At 41.3% G+C, this 22,088-nt stretch overlaps 1 protein-coding gene across 2 annotated transcripts in view; it reads left to right on the top strand.

Annotated features, from left to right (window-relative positions):
• PKP2 (plakophilin 2) overlaps nt 1-17,729 on the top strand; it is a 39,152-nt gene extending 21,423 nt beyond the window's left edge. For both annotated transcript variants that reach the window (XM_088055637.1, XM_005527911.3), the window contains exons 6-13: nt 1,392-1,569; nt 7,902-8,019; nt 9,519-9,680; nt 10,091-10,264; nt 10,858-11,011; nt 12,455-12,644; nt 13,592-13,679; nt 15,217-17,729. In XM_088055637.1, the coding sequence (XP_087911763.1) occupies nt 1,392-1,569; nt 7,902-8,019; nt 9,519-9,680; nt 10,091-10,264; nt 10,858-11,011; nt 12,455-12,644; nt 13,592-13,679; nt 15,217-15,285 (1,133 nt within the window). In that variant the 3' untranslated portion in view covers nt 15,286-17,729. The remainder of the gene's footprint in view (nt 1-1,391; nt 1,570-7,901; nt 8,020-9,518; nt 9,681-10,090; nt 10,265-10,857; nt 11,012-12,454; nt 12,645-13,591; nt 13,680-15,216) is intronic.
• Nucleotides 17,730-22,088: the final 4,359 nt, after the last annotated feature.

Raw genomic sequence — 22,088 nt, forward strand, 5'->3', positions numbered from 1 at the left:
CACAAGCAGAGCTGTCATTAAAAGAAATGTAAATTTAAAAGCAGACCCCACCCATTTTTCCAAATAACCATCTAAGGGAAAACTATGCTCCTAAGAATATAGCATAGGTGCAAGGAAACAATCCACTCCTAAAGACATTTTCTAATGTGCACAAATTCATCCACACCCAGAATACCACTGAGAGAATCCTGAGCACAGAGAGACAGTGCCTGTGGGTAAAGGTAGGGTTTTTGTTGGAAAATTTACAGTGAGAGCAATATCTCAGATTCTCTTCTGACAACTCTTAAGTATCTGCCTGTAATTCCAAATGTATTTGTTCTTTTTAAAAGTATATTCTGTCCTTGTGCCATTCCTTGCATTTGTGCCCTTCTGTCTTAACCTGCTTTGCTTACCAGTGCCCTTTGGACTGCTTGTCTGATTTCCTGTAAGCCTTACCTATCCTTCAGAAAAGTGCATTCTCCCTTTTATCCCCTGATTCAGAGGCTGAGGAGCTGATCCCAGAAGAAGGAATGGGCTGCCTCTGGCTGGCTTCTGTTTTGATTTTACTATTGCTCACAATACCTGAAATGAAATTCAAAGTGCAAGGAGATACAAAAGAAACGTTTTTGTTGTTGTTGTTGCGAGCTGATGAAAGGAACATTCACTAATACTCTGCCAGTGTGTGGAGGAGGAGGTCTGTGAAACTTAGAGCAGCAGGCTGGAGGGACAACGAATGTCTTTGTAGTCAAAAGCAGAAATACGTGTTATTTTCCAAGGGAAGAATACTTTAAAAAGAATTGTTGTCTGTTGGAATAGAACCTAATGGAACCTGATAAGTTCTTCAGGATTATATTTGAACTTTGTTTTGGAGATTGTGAATAGACAAGGTTTTTAGCATTACTTAATGATTTGTTTAGTGACTAATGTCTGGACGGTAGCAGCCAAACAGTGTAAACAGCTTTCCCTGTTATGAGAAATTTTACTGTCAAATGTTAGAGAAACTTGGTAATGGGCATCTCCTGTCTTCCAGCAGATTTTATGTAAACTCTCTGCACCTCCCATCTATCCCTTTTGTGAGTTTGTTTACCCTTAGCTTGTGCTGCTTTGGTAACAGAGGTGATGGTGGCAGATGGGCAATGCAGAGCTGTGGAAAACTGCACTTCTTGGCTGGACATTAGACTGACCATGTAGAGGTTTTACTTCATTCACATACGGATAACTGTGCCCCCTTTTTGCCCTGTTTCCATGTCCCTGGATCAGAGCTGGTGAACACTTACCAGTCCCTTCTGCTACCCTTCAGATTATCAGTGCCAGGCAGGCTCTTCACTCATTAACATCAGGGGGTATGAGATCAGGTCTTCAAAGTGCAGAGGAGTCCTTTTCCCTCTCTGATTTTATTGTGGATATTGCAGGTTTGTTGTGGAATCTGTCCTCCAATGACCAGCTGAAGCACCTGTTGGTTAGAGAAGCCCTGCAGACGCTGACTGAAGCTGTCCTCATCCCCTACTCAGGCTGGCCAGACAGAGATTACCCAAAATCAAGTGTTCTACCTGACCCTGATATCTTCTACAATGCTACAGGATGCCTGAGGTGAGCACTCTGTCGACAACTACCCAAAGCAATAGTGATGACAAAACAGGTCTGCACAATTATTTTTGGTTAAATACACAGAGCCACAATCACAAATAGATAACTTAGAAAGGGGGCATGGTACCTACAAGCACATAGAAGTGTTCTCTTTCCAGCTGCTACCAAAGATGCTTGTTTGAACATATAATCTCTGCCTAAACTGATTAGAAAATGATTCAGTTTAAATTAGGGAAAAGGCATTTTTTATACCAGAGTAAGCTCTGTCCAGCCTTTTGTACGAGTTCAAGCAAGTTGCAGCCTGGAGGAGGAGGAGGAGGAATAGATTTATAGTTGTTTATTTAGTATTGCAATCTGCTAATAGACTCTCGGACACAGTAGCAGTTACTACAGACAAACACCAAAGGCCTCAGTGAGCACACCCCTAAATGGCTGAAGTATAAAAATCACATCTCCAATAAAAGCACTTTTAACAGTCTATAAAATGGGGGCCCTGTGTGAGTTCAAAGTCATTGCAGATTAAGTAAGTTTACACATTTAAAAATGCACAAAAGGACATCGTTTGAACTGACTAAGCAGTAATGTGTGACTGCAAAGGCATGACCTGAGGTTTAAACCCCTTCCAGTCGAGTACAAGGAATTAAGTTTGGGATTTGGAGGCTGGAAAGCTGCTTGTTTTGCCTGCTCTGCTGACATGTCCTGTGGCAGAGTAGTTGTATGTGTATAGCATTGATTTTTCCTGTGCAAACAGCTCTGTATCTGACTCGTGTGGTTTTAGAAGACAAATTAATTGTAAGCTAAAATACTCAACAATAATACACCTTTTTCTGCAGGAACTCCTGTCAGCCTACTAACTACTAATTAACTTCATCTCTAAGTAGTAATTAACTTGTTTACTCTCATGACTCAAAAACATACACAAAGAAACATTAACCACCCATAATAAAACCTCTCTAAGCTAATGCTTAAGTGCTGTTGTCTAGGAAGTGAAGGAGGTTGTCTTTTCTTCATATTAATTAGCCCAAGCTGCATTTGTGCAGAAACCAGTCTGGTGCTCCTTTCTTGGTGCTTGGACTCTGGAGCTGTCTCTTCCCTATGAGGCAGCCAAGGGGGGCTCAGATCATTCTCAAGTTTAGCTTGGTGTTCCTCTTCCTGAGCTTGTTTCACAATTTGTTATGTGACAAATAAGGTATAACATTACCTGAGTTCTTTCAAATGAAAATAGATTCCTGGGTTAACCTTACTCTGGACACAAAGTCAGTGCTTGGGGCTGCTCCAGAGTCCCTGTGAGCTCTCCAGCCTTAATTAAAAATCTCTAAAATTGCCCTTATGTAGGTGCTTAAGGATACATTACCTGTTTTAAAAATATGATGTCTACCTTCTAGTCCTTCCCATTTTTAAGAGTTTCGACACTGAAAATTAGAAATAGAAAAAGAAGGGCTTGCAAATTCCCAGGTAAAGATGATCTGCCACATACTTTCTAGCACGGAATAGTTTTTAATGAGGCTTACCTATTTGTACAGGCTAAATAGCTGAGATTTTTAAGATTAATCAGTTTGTATCTCTTCTCTGGAAATTGACTCACCTCCCAGCTTAGGTCACTAGAGGTATTCCTTCCTCATGTATTAATAACATAAAATCTCCATCAATAAAAAGCACACCACAAAGTAACAAAAGTGTGCACTGAGGGAATAATGTTACTTGTGAATATGTTTAAAGAGTCTGCTTATTTGCCAGAATATAAATCTGTAATTAGTCTTCCCTTTTGTGATGCTAACATTTTTGTTGGGCATGTTGATAAAGTCTATAGCCTGCAGCTTCTATTAGAGGGTAAAAATAGTACTTTGAAGTGCAATACATTTTGCATAGTACTGTACTTAGTAACAGAAGAATGCCAGAACTTCTTCTGATTTTTTTCAAATTTTTTCAAAATTTTCCATACAGCTGTTGACTGAAAGGGACAAGCACAGCCCAAACCCAACACAAGCATTTGGTGGGGGCATGTGCACTGCAGCACACCATTACCAGATTATAAATTGAAGTTTCCTTCATCCTCTTTGAGAAAACAGCAGCAGGAGAAGTGAATCCACATCTAGCAGATAATATTGCAGGTACTTCCAAGCACTGGAGTGAGTGCTTGGACCAGACCAGTCCCCATTTACTGCCAGAAGTATTGTGGGGTCCTGAACCTCGGCGCCTGTGTCAGTGTATGCAGTCACTGATAAGTCTGACATTAAAGGATTTGTTAATCCCATTCTCTGGGTCTGTATTTTGTCTTAAAAGCCTGTGAGAAGCAAAGCTTTAGAGAAACCACAGGTCACAAACTTTATGTAATAAAAAGAAGCTGTGTACACCACGGAATACTGCATTGGCAGTTAAAATTAGTAATAGTGTTGTTTATCTGTGAAATATGATAAAAAGCACTCTGCCTGGACCCACAGAGTAAGCCAAATCAACAGACTTCACTGGTTGCCTGACAATAAGCTGAACAAGTAAAACTGGTGTATTAAACTATCTAGGGGAGTGTTACAGGCATTTGTAGACAAGTCCTGTAGGATTTTAAAGGTAAAGTCACTTCTTCTTGGCCTGAAAGTCCTACACATAAAACTTTTACTTCCAGTTCCAATACAGAGGATAAAAATCTTCGAACAATTTCCCCCTACTCCTCTGAGTCTGAAGGGATAAGATCCCAGCAGCATGTACAATGCATGGGTTTGAATATTATTTATATACATAAGTGAACCTCTGGCATGACTTTTCCTCTGACAGGAAGGCTGTTTGTATCACACCTTAAAAGCTGATAACAAACTGGTTCCATTTGCTGAACTTCCCCAGATTTATACACAGTTATCACATTTTCTCCTGCAAAACATTTAAGTGCCGAAGCTGCTGTACTTCACTACAGAGCCTTCCTTTTTAACTGCCCTGTAACTGAAGCCCCCTGTGCCCCTATGTATTCTAGTTTTTCAAAACTTTCTAGACAGCTGTTTCTAGATACAGTCAGCTATAGATACAGGTATTTCTAGGATAGTCAGCTAACCTCCCTCTGCTCACCCAGTAAAATAAAAGTCATCCTTCCTTTTTCATTACTATTTTTCGCAGTCTGTCCCAGCTCCTGTCTGAGCTTCTTGTGAATTACGCAGTGACCCACAAGGACAGGGGAAAGCTGCATTTGGAGGAAATTGTATCATTGCACTTCAGCCCAGGAGGCTGCATAAACATCTGCTGCCATTTACTCTGGAGAGAAGTGAAGCCAAAGCTCTCCCCATGTGTTGGAAAACCTTGGACGCGTAATGGCAGCTTCTAAGAGAGAATGTAAAACAAATGACTGATGATAATAAGTCTTTGAACCAAGGCCTCTTGCATAGCATTGCCATTCCTTTAAGTTTATTTCCATTCATTCTTATCTCCTCTTGCCTCCTCTCCAGTTTATCTGCTCCCCCAAATCCTGAAAGGAATTTTACTACTTCCAACAAGCAGCTTGAAACCTGGCACATCTAGTTACTAAGTAGATCCCAGACACCTTTCCCTCCTTGGAGAATGTTTGAACTGTGCAAGGCATGAAGGGAATAGAATTTCCCAAAATGTTGTCTGGTAATTGAATTAAATTCACATTACTAGTTTAAGCAGAATGAGTCCCAGGAGCAAAATCCTTCTTCTTATCAGTTACGTGGGCCACTCATGGCAGTTCAAGAACCTTTTCCAACAGTCAGTGTATGACTCAGTGTTGGCTTAGAGGGAGTATCCCTTTCATTTGGTGCCATTTATCAGCTAATTGAACATTTATTATCATCATTCTTCCAAAGGCCCGCTTGATTTTACTGTGTCAAATTTCTTTGTATTTGCCTCACAACTCTGGATCAAAATAATATTTCCCAGCAGGAAATGAGCTGATCCTTGCCACATGGCACAGGACCGTGGGCAAAGAGCTATTTTGATTACAGGGGTAGTTGCACCATGCATGTGTGCAGGAGGGGACAGAAGCAGCAAATGCAAGATGAGACAGATGAGGTGTGTAGACAGATAGGGTGCATCCCCGTCAGCAAACAGCACAGTTTGAGCATGTCACCAGCATTAGCACAGCTAAGTGTGCCAGAAGTCAGGGTGTTTTCATGGGTGGGTGCTGCCAAATTGTAAGTTCTGGGTCATTTAGAGGAGAGAGTACCCACAAGCAGCAATCTGCCTAAGGCTGCGCTCTCCTCACGTTGCAAGCACTGAGTATTCCAGGGCCTCCTGGAACTCCACTACAGTAACATCCAACTGGTGAGCTCAGAGGCTGGCATTTCAGTTGTCAGGAACCTCAAATCTCAGGAAGCCAAGATGAAGTCAGTTGTGAAATTCTCTAAGCAAAACGTCTCCATTGATTTAAAAAAATATGTATTTACATTTACATTTCGGTCACACTTCTCAGAATTTTATTTTTTTTTTTTACCAATCCAATAATATTTTTATCTCCTGGAATTTCTCAAGCTTCAATCAGCAGACAAATTTAAGCTGTTAGCTGAGGTTTTGCCTGAAATGCTCTTCTCTGACCCTGTTTTGAGGAAGGTGGGTACAGCAGTGTTTGGATGAGTGGGAAAGCAGGAGCTCTTCCCTTCCCAGTCCATGTTGTCAGGCTGAGGAAACAGGGAAGGGTGGGGAAAGGAGAAACCATGTGTGTACAGGTGTGCCCATGGACACATGCTGGTATCTGTCTCTGGATGACCATCAACTTCTTAATCAAACAGAGCCCAGTAATTAATTTCCCTTGCAGAACAGGACAGTGCCCCTGATTCAGTGCCCTTCTTCTCTGCCTCCTGAGCTGTAAAAGCTCTTTCCTCTACTCTCTACATGCAGACAGCAAGGCCAGGGCGCAGCCTCTCCTTGCACAAGCATTCAGCAGGATCAGTTGTAAAAACTTGAGGGGATTTTAGAATATGTACTGGGACAAAACAAAACACTGCATCATCTGAAGTGTCTTTGGTGAGGGAAATTCCACACTTATCTTAGACAGTATTTTTAGTCTGTGTGCCGCAGAAACTATTTTTGCTATGCAGCAGGAGGGCTGTAATGTGTGCACTTCTGTCAGCATAAACAGAGGAAAAGATGGCATGCCTTGAATGTGACATATATAGGTAAAATCAAATTCCAAAGGGATTTCTATAGTAGGCCATGCTGTGGGATCTGAATATTGAGTCTGTGATACGTAATTCCATGAGAGAGTAAATGAACCCATAAATAGAGACATTGTTAACATCATGACCTAAAGTAAAATTGTAATTACAGTGCCTAATATTTAACCTGAATATGTACTTCCCAAAGGAAAAAAAAATAGTGGAAGTGAAATGACAGTGTATAAAATGCTACATTCATTTTACAGTCATAAGCCACCAGAAAGTTTAAACCTTACTGGCTTTGTCATTAATAAAATTGTAAACATTGTAATTTTTAGTGAGCATGCAAAATAAGCAACCTGAAACTATCTAAAGGAACATGTCCCTCTGTGCTTTGACGGATGCCAAGATTGGGTAATATTTAATGTTATTTTAAACAAAGAAGCTTGAATGTGCAATACTGTGTCCAGCAGAGCTGCAGGAGTAAAAAAAAATAAGGCCTGGATTATAATTCCAGTATTTCTTAATTCAGACCTTGTTGAGTTGTAAAAATAATTACAACCGTGGAAATCAGTGGCTTGTTTAGAGCCAAGCAGCTTCAAGCAGCAAGTGTGTGTTTGGTTTTTCAAGAGGTTTTAAATCAGTTTTGCAATGCATTTGTAAGTTGTACTTGGTTTACTACAAAGCACAGCAAGCATTACTTGAAAGCCAGGCAAAGAGGGGGTCCTTGCATGTGAATGTAGAGGTGCTGCTAAAACTCTCAGATCATGGGACTTTTGATGGGTCATCTTGGATCAAGGACCAGCTCAGCATAAGTAAATTAATTTCAAAGGACATCTGCGTGCATGGAAGTTTTTACAGGTATCTCTCCTCTGATATTTCCACCATCCTAAATATTAAAATTATAACTGAAAATGGAACAGTGAAAAAAAAAAAATCCAAGGGTTTGGTTTTTTTTAAACTGCTTGAAAAGGATTAACTCAACTTTGAGATGAAAATTTCAGTCAGATCTTACCTTATCCATAGAAACACAAGTGGTTTTTTTCCCTGGAGTATTTGGTTTTGTCTGGGAGTGAAAGTTTTATCTAGAAGAGGCTCAGATTGTCTTACACCTCTGAAGAAAAGAAGCAGCCAACCTGAACTTTATTATCTTTAAGATTTAGATGGAAAAGTTTATCAGAGGAGCACAAGAAAATACCTCTGACTAAATCTTTTCTCCCCAACATATTCTTTCCTGCACAGAAACATGAGCTCTGCTGGCCCAGAAGGAAGGAAGAAGATGAGAGAATGTGAGGGCTTGATTGATTCTCTTGTGTATTATATCCAAGGAGCTATTGCAGACCATGAGCCCAATGACAAGGTACTCTTTGAGATGAAGTGTTTTCCGGGGGGAAATTGCCAAGTGAACATTTTTCTGTTGTTGTTTGGAAACAAATGTTCAGAAACAGCTGTGATGTAATTGCAAAACTTATTTCCAGGGCTTTTAAAACTGCCACCAAAGGTGGAACTCCAGTAAGAAGCTTTCTGAAGTATTTTTATCCTGCAGTCTAAAATATTAGTATAATTTAGCACTGGGAAAACATTTTCAGGATCACTAGAGAGAAATGTAGAAGCTTCTGCCTTTTCTTTAAAAAAAAAGTGAGATAAAATCACAGCTTTCAGAAATGCTGACACACAAACAAGTCAGATGTTGCCTTTTTGGTTGTCTCAGGATTCTAGCTAGCTAGAAGCTTAAAAAATGAATCTGGTTACTCTCCTATGTATTTAATGCTACATATCCCTCAGGAAATAAAGAACCTAAATCCCTTTGGGTGGCAGTGTGATTAAGCAACTGGCATCATTTAGAACAAAACTAATTTTCCTAGGGTTTTTTTTTTTAGGGGAAAAAAAAAAAAGTGTACTTTTTTCCTTGCTGCCTAAGCCAGTAACAACAAGGACGTAGACACCTCCAGATGCCAGTTTCTGTCACTCTTCCTCCCACCACTGAGTGCAGGTGAACCCTGAACACAGACTCTTGGAGCAGAGGCTTGTCTTTCAGCTGGGTGAAGTTGGGTGAGAAGAGCAGCTGTCACTTACGTTAGCTGCAGCCTCCTGTGAGGCACTTCTGGTGGGCCTGCAATAACTTGTGCTGTGCAGTGGTAATTACTGCACATTTATAGCTCTATTCTAGGATTAGTTACTTGAGCTTCCCCATCTCCCTGTATCCTGTGCCATTAGCTTCAGGGAGAATCCAGCACATCACACGTGTGCCAGTAGCTCCATGCTGCCTTTTGTCTTAGAACCACTCTCATTCCTCTTTGGCTTTCAGAAAAGGAGGAACTGGTAATAAAGCTATTTGCCACTAGACTCATCACTCAGAAATTTGTAGACCTGACCATAGCCACGTTCAGGAAGGAATGTCTTCTTTTGAGAAGAATTCCACCACAGAAAAATGCTTCCTCCTTGGGGAAAATAAAAAGCTTTTCTTTTGCTGGTGTTCTGGTGAGGTGTGTACATGATCATCTTTACTCCTAAGCTCTTAAACATTTCTTGGCACACTTCTAGCCTGTGTCAAGCAGCACTCGCCCAAACAATGCCCAGGCCCAGTGCAGGAATTACAATGTCCCAGGACAGTTTCCAACAGGCACGCACCCCGTGTGCCAGCTGGCCTCTCTGCTCAGGAACATCCCAGGGCATGTTTCATTTATCAGTGCAAAGGCAGTCTGGTGGGTCACTGGCATGAAGCCTGGCTCTTCTGTGAGGCATTAGAAACTCTGCAGTCACTTACTGAAGATCCAAAAATGAAATCTCTTCCCGTGTCTATACGTGTCCCTTCAACACATGCAAAAGCTTTCAATTTCTATTCTTCTGTTATTTTAGGCCACAGAGAACTGTGTGTGCATTCTTCACAATCTTTCCTACCAGCTAGAGATAGAGCTTCCTGAGAGCTATGCCCAGAGCATATATATGCAAAGAAGAAATATTTCTGACAATGATAAAACACCAGGCTGTTTTGGAACACGGAGCAGAAAAGTAAAAGAGGTAATGTACATGATTGGTTACATCTCATTTGGTTAATAACTTGTAGCAACCTCGGGAGAATAAGGCTGTGATCTAATTAACAGTCTGTTATTGATGTATCTGGTAGGGTGACACTTCCTTGCCCCAGAAATGCAAATTTATTGATAGTCATTCTTGACACCAGTTCTCTCGTTCAGCTGCTGCTGGTGACAAAGACACAGCAAATGTTTTATTAGTTGAGGAATACTCCACTGGATGGACTGGCCACTATCATTAAATACTGAAACTTTGCACATTGTTATTTGATCTCAGAACTTGGCAGTCTCCAAATAACCTGGTCATAGAGAGTTACAGAACAGCTAGCTGAGCTTGTGAGGCTTTAAGCTATGGAGGTCACTGTTTCTGAAGGTTTGATCTGCTCGCATGTTTAGAAGCAGCAGGACACCCCGCTACCTGAGGAAAAGAGCAATCCCAAAGGTGTTGAATCGCTCTGGCATTCTACACTGATCAGGATATACCTCTCCTTAATAGCAAAGAGTACCAGAAACTACACCCAGGAAGCATCCCTGGGAGCTCTTCAGAACCTCACAGCTGGCACTGGACCAGTAAGTCAACTTTTTTTCCTTTTCATTTAGTTCTTTATGTGAATGCATAGAGTTCAGGGCTGCAGTGCAGCTGCACTCAAATAACCACTGACAGGCAACTGGCTCTCTGACATGGTGAAGGAGAATGAAGAACATTGAAGGGAGAGTCAAAGACAGCAGTTCAGCTTTTCCTTGCCTGGCATTAAATGGGGTCTGCTTCTTTTCCCTCTGTGTACATCTCCACGTGTGGAGTTTGCTGGTTCATACACAGCGAGGGATGAGCGGATGTTCAAAGCACTAAAAAAGTTGTTTGTGGAAGATAGTCCTGTGGAGAGAGGAGGGCTCTGACACAGCAGCAGATCACTTTTGTGTTGAAGAAACCAGTGATCACTTTTGTGTTGAAGAAACCTGTCTGAGGAACTAGCCAAAGAGCACCTGGCAGGAAGGGCGCTTGAAACTTCTTTTCTATCACCTTCCTTTCCTGTTACAACTCATATGTAGCTCTGGCTTAAAACTATTTCAAATATGCCTAAACTGGTGCAGGGAACTGGCTGTGTGTGGCTTTTTGTGAGTCTCTGCATTCGTGGCAGTGACCCAGAGCTGCCTTTCTGCAGATGCCGTTGGCAGTGGCCCGGACTGTTGTTCAGAAGGCAAACGGCCTCCCAGGCATCCGAGCCATGCTGCACGTCAGCCACCCTGCCGTGAAGAGGACAGCGGTCTCACTGCTCAGGAACCTGTCTCGAAACACCTCCCTGCAGAACGACATCGGTGAGCAAACACTCACAGCCTGCTCTGCTCTCTTCACATTAAAGTTTCCTGCTTTGATAAAAAAATAAGCGCGCAAAAAAAGCAGAGTTTCGCCTAAACAAAGTTTTCACTCTATTGGGTATTCCTCTTCAGATACTTCCATTGGTGTTACTTTCAAAAATACATAATTGAAGTAAAGTCTACACAGATTTGGAGAGGGAGTTTTGCTTAAAATAGGGTAAAGGAAGGTGAGTGCTGAGCTCTCTGCTGCCACAGCTGGATAATGCTTTGCAAGAAATCACAAAACATCTCTAATTCTTCTAGCAAAGATCAGGCTCTCTTTTATTATACACAAAGCTTAGGAAGTTTGCAGCCCACACAGTTTTCCTGCAAAGTTTTTTTGAGAATGGAGGCTAAGATGCTATAGAAAAAATAGTTCATTCTTTTTAAATTATCTCATTTCTAAATAAAAGCCATTTCTATTCTGAGTATTCTCATTTCAATTTATTGTGTATTTAAGACTTTTCCCTACTGATAGGATAAAATGTATTCATATAATTTGTTGTCCTTTTTGTGTTCCCACCAAGGGGGAAGGGGGAAATTCCAGGTGTACAGGTGGCTCGTGGGGCAGATTACCCTCCAGAATTCTGAGAACAGTCTCCTGGGCCTTCTTTGATCCTTAGAGAACATTCCCTGTTAATGAAAATACTATAACATGTTGTTGGGCTGACTTCCAAGGGATAATCCATACGGTGTTAACAATTACAGGCGGTGAATCCCTCTGAAAGAGAAGAAATTAAACTGATAAGAAGTTTGGGTTTCATCAGGAAAAAATAATTTATGATAGTGTGGGAAAGACAGAATGGCACAAAGCTTTGGGGGCAGATGCTTCATCTTGCACATTCACAGTTGTTTCCTTGCTTTTCCATAATAGAGAGGACTGGGGGAATTTCAGGAGAGTCTTTTCTCTGTCAAAAGATGTTCTTTTTGATTGCCTGAAAGCATCTGTGAATTCAGGTCAAATTCAAAAAAAAAAAAAAAAAAAGCCCTCTGGCCAAAGGAAAACATTTGAGAGGAAACACACTGTTTTGTAGATTATAAGGGTCTAAATTTATCTAGCAAAATGAACCTACATTTATCCAAGTTTATCAAGCAAAGTGAACCTCCATATCAAACGGAGATAAATTTAATATAAAACATCTCTAAAAGGGAAGTGGCAGCCTGCAGCTGGCACGTGCCTGGCGAGTTCAGTCCAGCACACGAGGTATTAATGGGTTGTGCATGAGGCAAGTTACAGGCTGTCCAGTGCAGTGTGGGTGCAGCTTAACCTGAATGGTGGGGATGTAATGCAGGCAGGAAGCCGTGAGTGTGTGGTGGGAGCACACAGCTCCCTGATGAGGGACAATGCGAGGAATGAGGTAAATCTGCACCTGGTACTAATGGAATTGCTTGTCTCTCTTGCAGCCAGAGAAGTTCTGCCTGATTTGGTGTCCATCCTGCCCGAGTGTGTGCCAGGGTGTGACGTTGCCTGTGAAACCACAGCGTCCATCTGCTACACCCTGTTCAACCTGACCCAGAGCAGCTCGCACAACGCCCGGCTGCTCCTCAGCGCCCACGGCCTGCCCAAGGTCATTGCCATCAGCATGAATGACAGGTGAGAGGCTCCACAAGGCTCACTCTTTCCCCAGGAAAAAAAAGAAATTAAACCTCTGCCACTCGGGGAGGAAAAAAAACGCTTCATGTCAAGGTACAGGACAGCCCAAATGAGTGATGTGGATAGAATTGCACTGATTGGGAAATAAAGATTTCTGTATCTCTCCCATCCATAGCTAAATTCACCAGGTTCCAGCATTTTAACCAACTCCTCAGAAGATAACTAAACAACATTATCTGTATTCTGATATATTTGTAGGGACTGATCATCAGATTTCATCTGTACCCAAAATGTGTTTCCTGTTCATCGTGACACAGCCCTGATAAGCTTTAGCAATAAAGTGCAGGGATACATTTTATAGAACTGACAGATCTGTACTTAAAAATAATATATTGGCATTTTAGAGAACAGATTAAAAATTTAATTGTTCTTTAATATGTAAGCACATGCAGTCAATATTTACTCAGAAGATAATTAATGCTTTACAGATATGAATAATTATTCCCTTTGCCTTGCTCTTTCTTTGCAAAATGAAAGAGGAAATCTATCTCAGTAAAGGAGGCCTCATGAGGCCCTGGATAGGTTAAATCCTGTCTAACTAAACAGAGATTTTACCTACTGGAAAGATTCTTTCAAATGCTTGTTGTGCTGAGGGTATTTTCCTCAGCTGAAAATGCACACTATGATAGCTGCTCTAAGGTGTAGGCTACAGAGCACTTGATTTCTCCCTAAATTTGAAGAATGAGTGAAGCAGGGAGGCATGTTTCATTTGTTTCAGTAATAGGGAAACGTGCTACAGTACCTAAAAGGTGGCAAACCAGCACTTGGGAGTAAAGGGAGATAAAACAATTGCCATGAGATTATGTTTTCTGAAGTTTGTACATGCACTGTGATTATGATGTGGGAATTTAAACATGCTTTATCATTCTTTTTTTGCAAAATGGCAGCAATATGTTCAGCAAAGCCAGCAGGGCTGCTTCAGTCCTCCTCTACTCGCTGTGGTCACACACCGACCTCCACAGTGCTTACAAAAAGGTAAGCACAAAGGAAAATAATCTGTTCTTTCAGACCTAGAACCCTTTCATTTGTCCTCTGGGCCCTTTAGCACTCCTGTACATTTAAGAATCAACCTATGATAGGATTCAAGTGGTCCCTGAATCTGGTTTTCTTACTTACTTGTACATAAGCCTGTGTAAGCAATGCGTGGCCTTAATTTTTGCCCGTGTTCATGTTCTCTCCTTCTGTGTTTTTATATCTGCTGGCAAAGCTTATGAAAAGCGTTGCTGCTGCCTGCCAGAAGTGTCAGGTGGTGAGAAGTGATGCAGAGTAGGTGACCATCCACGCTGGCTGAACCAGCCTGGCACAGAGGAACTACAGTGCCAGCAAAAACAAAGGCAGGGCGAGGCAGCTTCCTGCTTTAAAACCAGAGCAGTGTTGTTCTCCTTGTTTGCATGGCCTGGTAGCCCAGGTGTCACATATAAAAAACACAAAACCTAGGGCCTGGGAGAGGTGTTGGCAAACATTTGCTGCCATAGTCAAATCAAACAAAAAATGACCAGCATGAGTCTGCCACAGACCACTTTGGTTTTTTTGAAGCTCTGTTCCTGCTTTTTCAACACACAGCTGAGTTAATTTCCACCTACCTACCTGCCTTCACCCTGCATTTCAAACTGTTTTCAATCCATGTGTGCTTGCTGTTCAGAATTTGTCACTTCAAATTCCCTATAACCTAAAACTGTTCCGAGTTCTCAAGCAAGCTGCTAGCATTTGTTATTCAGCTGCTTCTATTTGTAGATTTTTTTGGTTGAAATTTGCTCCAAAAAAGTTTCTTAGCATAAACTTTTAAGAGTGTTGCATCACAATCAGCAGGTACTGCCCCACAAACCAGAAATCTGTGTTCAAGAATAAGGCTATTGTGTCATATAAATTCTTAACTAGCGTTTGTTATCTCTGGCTTTTTACAACTGCATTCCTGACTTTACCATACAGCAGTATCTCTGATGGCATGAATTTTATTAATTTACTGGTAGTTTAGCAAAGCCTGTAAGACACCTTTGTCAGACTTGATTTTCAAAAATTCTGATTATTTGCTCTTCCTATGCAAATCAGGTCCCCTAGAGAGACCAGGTATAGCACTGAAAACTTCAGAGCCATCTAATGCCTAGACATTTTTGAAACTTTAGTCTAATGAAAATCACAGAAATCACTGGATCAAACAGAATTGATAAAATCCTGAGTCATTTTGGCATTGCCTTGTGTTCTTTGTTCTGACAGGGTTGATCTCAGCTAGGTTAATCTCAGCTATTAGTCACCCAGAAGTCAGGAGTCTGTAGGGCTGAGCTAGAGGAGCAGGCTCCTGGTGCAGTGGGCAGAGAGAGTTCAGCAGTTCCAGTTATCCTCTCATCTCTCTGGGACTAAACAAGCACTGCCTGTCCCGGCTCTGTGACTGCACAGGACTCTGCCTAGACCCCTACCATGGCTCCTTACTCAGCTTTTAGGCAGCTGGACCCAGCCTTCCCCTGCAGAACCAGCACTGAAGATAATGAATTGTTCTGTTTCTTCCATTCCAAAGGCTGACTTTAAGAAGGCGGATTTCATCAACAGCCGGACCACAAAAGCCTATAACTCCTTAAAGGATTGAGTCAGAGCACAACAGAGATCATCCAGCAGCTAATGTAACCATCTTCACAGGGCTGGTGTTGCCATCACGAACCACAGAGGATCTCAGAAAAAAAAGGGGCTGATTTTCTATAAAGATTTGAGTGGCCACAGTAGCTTTTTTGAGTTTTTAATCCTAATCACCTTGTTGTCACTGTATATATCGATCCAAGAATAACCAAAGATGGATTCTCCAGGATGTCTGAGGTGAAGTTTCACCCTGGCTTACCACTAGTCAGACCTCCAGATGACTGCCTTTGCTCTATACAGAGGAATTTGAAATGCTAGTTGGCAGCAAATTCTTTTCAGACTGTTTTATACCAGAAGTTTTCTACAGTGGATAAGCATCGAGTGCACTGCTCAGGATTTAGTCATTTTTCACTCTTTCGTTTCTTCACACAGCTAAATAAGAATCTCCAGACTCTACGAGTATGCACAAGAAGTTGTTTCACTACCTTCATTATAAAAGCACCAATGAAGTTAAAATTACTATTTTTGTATTGCTTGTTTTCATGGGCTCACTGGTTCTTAACCCTCTTTCCTTTGACATTTCATCAGCAACAGTAGCAAAACTGATTTTACATAGATGTTATCATCCCTTGCTCCTCTCATCCTCCCTCACATGGCTGTTGCGTTTTACAGCTGTGTCCAGAAAAGATTTTAACTGGAACCACTAGGTTTAAGGCACTATGTTTCAGACACTTTGGGCTGAACTTAAGCTCATCATTCTTTTCTAGTTGGTGGAGAAATTATTTGTGGGTGGTACAGTGATTATTTTAAGAAAATTGCAATTTCAAAACAATTCTGTTGATAATCTGTATTTAATAAAGGGAGTGGAGCCTTGCCTTTATGTTTGAAGTAATAGATACACACAAGATGGTGGGCTCTGTCCTGATTAAGGAATTCATCTGATCCTGCTTCATATTCTCTTGCTTGAAATTATCATCCTTTCTACAGCAATTACATGCAATGTGATAACTTTAGGACTATGCCTGCACATGTGGGAATAGGTAACAGGAGGGAAAGAAATTCCTGAGGACCTGAAGGCTCAGGTTTTCATGGCATGATGCTCAAGATGGTAAAAAGCAGTGAAAAAACACCATCCACTGCATTTAGTAAGTCAGATTTTTCTCAAAAAAAAAAAAATCTAATTTGCCATTAAACCGGTAGGAAATTCTTATATAAATATTGGGTTATCAGCAGACGTGATCTGGAATTATTCTTCTGAAATCAGGGGAAGTGAGCTACCTTGATGGCAATGGATGTTTTGTCATGTGTCAACACAAGCCCTGCTGCTCCAACAGAGCCCATCCTATACCCTCACTGCTGAGCAGCTGTTCTTGTGCAGAAGGAGCTGCAAAATCCTTGGAGTAGGGACCTCACAGGGGAGGTCACCAGGCCTCTTCGTTCCAACACCCCTGGCTAAAGGTCTGGCTCCTACCAGAAATTTAGAACCAGCGGGTTGTACCGCTGCACCGTGTCCAAACATATTTCTGGATATCTGGGAGCTAAATTCTGCTGGTGGATGTGCACAGTTCTCTGAGGAGTCCCAGAAAGTCCCACCCCTGCACACAGAACAGAATGTGCCCCGGGGAGGGGAGCAAACACCGCTGCTTTCCCCTCACTGGTGGTTTTCAGAGGAGCTCTTAGTCCTCCACATTTGCTTTGAATAACTCAAATCAAATGCACTCCAGTAGGAGGTTTTAAAAATACGATTATTTTTTGTAAGATGTCATATTCAAAATAATGCAGGTCCAAAAACAACACAGGGAAGGGGAACTTACAGCACCACATGTTGAGGGAATTGTTTTTATAACTTCTTCAAATATGATAGAAAACAGACAATTAAAATCCAACTTTCTCTTCTAACTTATTAACCCAAGTAACTCTGCTTGTGCCATGAAAGAATGAATACCAGGAAGCCTGGAAAGGTTGTTTTTTTACTGCCCAATAGGAGTGGTAGGCAAAATCAATGTAGAAAGAGGAAACCTGAATACAGAGTAGCATAGGAATGAAGAATTGCAGTCTAAAAGATGAAGAAGAGATCTTTTAGAAATTCTCATGCATTTAGTTTTATTAAACTCACATGCTATTTAAGAAACAAAACAAACTGTGCTGGGTACTTCAAATACATGTGTACCTCTCAGTAAGATGTCCTTAAAGAGGAAATGCAGAGTTTTTTGGGTTGTTTCCATTGATGCAGTGATTTTAAAGGTCTTATTCAACCAAAATGAATCTATGATAGTGCTTCTTTTAAAACCTAAGCTGTGTTCAAAAGTCACAAAGTACCTCAGACCTGGCGGCAACACCAGGAACGAGACACGCCTTATTACAATTGATCTCCTACTTGTATGCAATCAAAAACATTTCAGCCAGACTCCAAAGAAAACAAAGCAGAGAAATAATAAAGTGTTCTAATGCAAAAAATCTGTCTTTGGTCTTCTTGTTATTAGTGAACCTACTTGTCTGTGATGCAGCAAATGTATTTTTAAGCCTTAGCCCTTCCTTCAAAAGGGCAGACTCATTTTTAAATTAAATCTAAGTATGGCGTCTTAGACTTTTCTACAACAGGACAGTGTTACTGAAGGCAAGCTATGTAATGCTCCTGTTGCCATCACAGCCCTCCTGCAAATACTTTCTTTGTCCAGTTCTGTTTGACCCATCAAACCTCCCAGAATCTGCTGGTTTCACCTCTCTTTAATTAGTATTTGCCAGTAAACTTCACCATGGGCCACTGGAGATCTCAAAAATAATTAGAATCATCCTCCCCATAGCCTTGGACTTGGGAAATAGAACATTCCCCCTTGCTCTATTCCTGAGAGGCGATTGGAAACCTTGAATTTAAACATGCTGAGCAGTGCCCAAAGAGTTTTTGGCTGAACAAGGAACTCATCCCAGGCCCTCTTGTCTCGTGTCTTAACCACAACCCAGTACAACTGTCTTCCACTGAATTGTTTTAGTAGAAACTCTTAAATAATACAGATAATTTTGTAGTAGATTTTAGACACTGCCAGAGAATTAGTCATTCCTTTCCTCATTTCATCCTCCTACCTTATTTTCTACTATCACTGCTCCTAAACATTAGTTATTTTTCTTCTTCCTCCTTTCCTAAGTAGAATTAAACAATGTAAAATATTGCATTATATTGTGCATGGACACAGGGTTTGGGTTATTTGTCTTTTTTGTGGGGTTCTTTGTTTGAGAAAGAACGTGCTGTTGATTAAGAGAGGTTCAACCTCCCCTTCTGGGCCCATAAAAGAACTTCAGGTGAAATGAGCTGGCACCATCATCTTGGCCCCACACAAGACCCCAGCCCTCCCCTGGCAGTCAGTGCTCCAAAGGAAAGCTCCATGGCAGCTGGGGACAGTCAGGCTGCCTGTTTGGTATTTTATTTGTCACCATGCTTAGCCCATAGGTTCCAGCCTGACAGAAGAATCAACATTTTCCTTTCTTTAGTTTTCAGGGCCAAAAAGCCCAGCAGTGTCACTTCACAGCCCCCTTGGGGGATGCTTCCTGAGCTAGCCTGATGAGCAGTCACATGGTGAATCATGCACAAACTATGCGGTGTGCTGAGAACTGCTGCTTCCCAAGCTATTCCAACTCCAGCTGCTGCTCTTCCATTCCTTTACTTAAACTGCTGCTGATTAAAACCTCAGTTTGCATTCCTGACTCACCAGACCCATCCCATGGGGAAGATAACATGACCTAAAGGCATCATCTGGTAGGAGACAAAGATCTGGAAACAGAAGTCAGACTGGAGGAAACGCATATTTGAGCTCAACAGCACACCAAGGACAAGCCCTGAAACATCAGATGCAGCCATGTGAGTTATGCCTGGCATATTGGTTTAGATGTTGCACAGCCCACTGGAAACCCAGCAGGGAGATCTGCTCAAATACACCAAAGACAAAAAGGGCTTTAGTGCAGACATTGTACACAGATCAGAGGTTTGCCTTTCTCTACAGGCTTGCTTTGGGTATATTAATAGGTTTGCGTATGAAGGGGAAATTAATTTTGTCTTATTTCACATGTTCAGAGCTAAAAACATCCTAAAATATGCGTTAGAAGCACTCTAAGCTTAGGATCAGAAATTAGAATTTCCCTGCATCCTTCCTTCAGCTGTGTCTTCCAGTGCCGTACCCAGTGTGACCGTAAATAATTCAAGTTTATGAATTTAGCATTTTTTCAACAACTTTACAATTATTTAACCTAAGCTTCCATTCTCTTATTTGTATCTTGTTATTCTTAGCCCTCTCTCAGAACAGCAGGCAGGTTCTCAGCAGCTACAATTTAGAGCCAGTATTGCAAATACCCCCACGGTACCAGGGGCTTCTGAACAAGCCCGTGGTCACAGAGCAGCACAGAGAAACAGGGATACACTGCAAACCCACACTGCTCATCATCAGGCTTTTCTTTCCAGTGCTCACCACATATTCCCTCCAAATCTGCACAAGGCTCTCTCTTACCTATGCCTGTGTTTTGCCTGCTCTAATTTGTAATCAGCTATAGGACTACGAGTCAAAACTATCACCACTCACACCTTGAAAGGAGCTGGGTCCCCAAAATCCCCACCCTGCTCTTCTTTCTGGGGTTCAGAAGGACACCAGTACTACCTCTACTGTTCTTAAACATCTGGGCCCTCTTGCAGCTTCAGTGGGAGACTTAAGGTCTTCCTCAGTTGTAGAGAAATCTAAAGGCATTTTTAACCCTCAAAAATATGTCCTTACTGTGTTTTCACCAGAAAGGGAAATAGCCATGTCTAAGCCACACAAAAATAATAGTGATAGGCTAAGGAGGGTAAAATCTTTTAGAAAGTTCAGAAACTTTCTGAAACCCGTGAAGGTCAAAAGAAAATGGGTTCCAGCCAGAATAGCTGTGTTTGGCTTGGAATAACAACAAAATAAATCAGTAATGTTGTAGTATCAGTGTTGAACTCTGCCTGGAAAGCACACTGTGCCTTAGGATGCATGCTCGAGTTTAAACTCAAAACTCTGGATGTTTGGCTTAGCCCCATTACAAACTGTGTATGAGTTTAAAGCCTGCAGAATTCTTAAAGCCTGGGGAACCTCGGCAACCTTTGTATTGCAGTTACAGCACAGCAGCACACAGGATGCTGCAGTGAGAGCAGTGGAGGTATTATGTCTTTCTGAAAATTAAAACAGGGATTCTTAAGGAGTTTTTATTTTCCTGATGGTGGGAAAAAGAAGTGCTCTAAACATATGATACACATAGCCTTGAAATACTATTTTTATAATAGGATAATGTTTGTTAATTTAAAAGCATAGGGACAAAAGGTAAGACTTTTTAACATAAACAGAGGCTGGGATGAGAAACTCAGGTCTGATGATACATGGTGATAAAAAGGAGAATCTACAAATCAATGTTTGCACCATCATTGTAGGGAGTTTTTGTGTTGTTTTTGTTTTGTTTTGTTTTGGTGGGACTACTGCTCGACCTGAAATTACTTAAAACCTGAAGGTCAAAAACTGGTGCCTTGGATAGCAGTAATATTCTTGCAAAAATGTTATTGCAGAAGATTTGGCACAGTTTAAATGACACAAAGAGATGGAGGGAAGATTGTCTTCTGGTGTGAAAGACTGGAGCAGAGGCCTTTGAAAGAATTCCCCCTGAATACACAGCATGAATTACCCATCCTCCAAAGACAGGTTTTCTGATAACATCAGTTATTTTCTGCTGTTTTAAAGAGAGCTGGGCAAATTCACCATTACCTCAGGGTTGTAATTAACTCATTGTAAGGGTTATTATGGATAATAAATAGGCCACAATGGATTCTACAGTCTATAATGTGCTCACCTATAAAAGAAGAGCTGTTTGGTGCATCTGAAAGGACCTGTGTTTTACAAAGCAACCTCATGTTCTTCACATCCAGTGTAGTGGCCACAGGTACAGATCTGTTGAATAGGCACAGAGAGAGAAAAAAGCCATTAAAGGCAGCAAACAGCAGTGAGCTGACTCCCAGCAGGAGAGAAAACCAAGGTAATAACCAAGGTCAGTGGTCCCTGACCTCTCACATGTTCATACCAACCAGCTGTGGTAGATGCACATTTTGCTCTGTCACTGTTTCCACTCCAGCAGACAGACAGTGGTACCTTCCCTAGAATTTTTTATTTTTTTTTTCTCAGTAGACACAAAGCAAAAATAAAACTCAAAACCAGTGTAACATCTCAAGCCTGAAAAATATTTTACCACAATTCTAGTAAACCATGAAATTCTTTTTAAATGCTCATGGCCCTGTGGCTTGGGCAAGAAGACGCCCTCCTGACTGCTGGCAGCATCACCAAAAGGACAGCAAATAACCCATAGTTTACACTGGATTATGCTGTTGTCCTTTAAGCAGAGGTACCTTTTTGGAAAGGACAATTGGTCAATTGGACAATTTAGTTTTTGCATGCATGCCATTCAACAATTGCTTTTACATGGTAAAAAAGAAGAAGAGGAGAGTTTTTGTGAAGATCTTGCCAACATTCTTTATCTTTCTGGGCTGTAACAATAACTCTTCTCCTAAACTAAGAAAAATATAATTCTTCCCCAGCCTTTTCCAAGACAAATCAATTACTGTTTTTTTGGGATATCCTGTGTACAACAGGCATGCTGAAATGTGCATGCATGCTATGAAGTACAAACTGGTTTTGTTCTGGTTTAGGAGACAATCTCTGAAGGTGACAAAGTTGAGACCAGAAATAAGCCAGCAGTCCCATATCTGTTCCCACATCAAAGTCAATTCCATCTCTTGCAAATTTAGCAGTGAAGTCTGGGTAACACATT

This window comes from Pseudopodoces humilis, chromosome 5, assembly GCF_049639895.1.
Source record: "Pseudopodoces humilis isolate 2021_Gansu_Grassland_sample_001 chromosome 5, ASM4963989v1, whole genome shotgun sequence".
NCBI lineage: Eukaryota > Metazoa > Chordata > Aves > Passeriformes > Paridae > Pseudopodoces > Pseudopodoces humilis.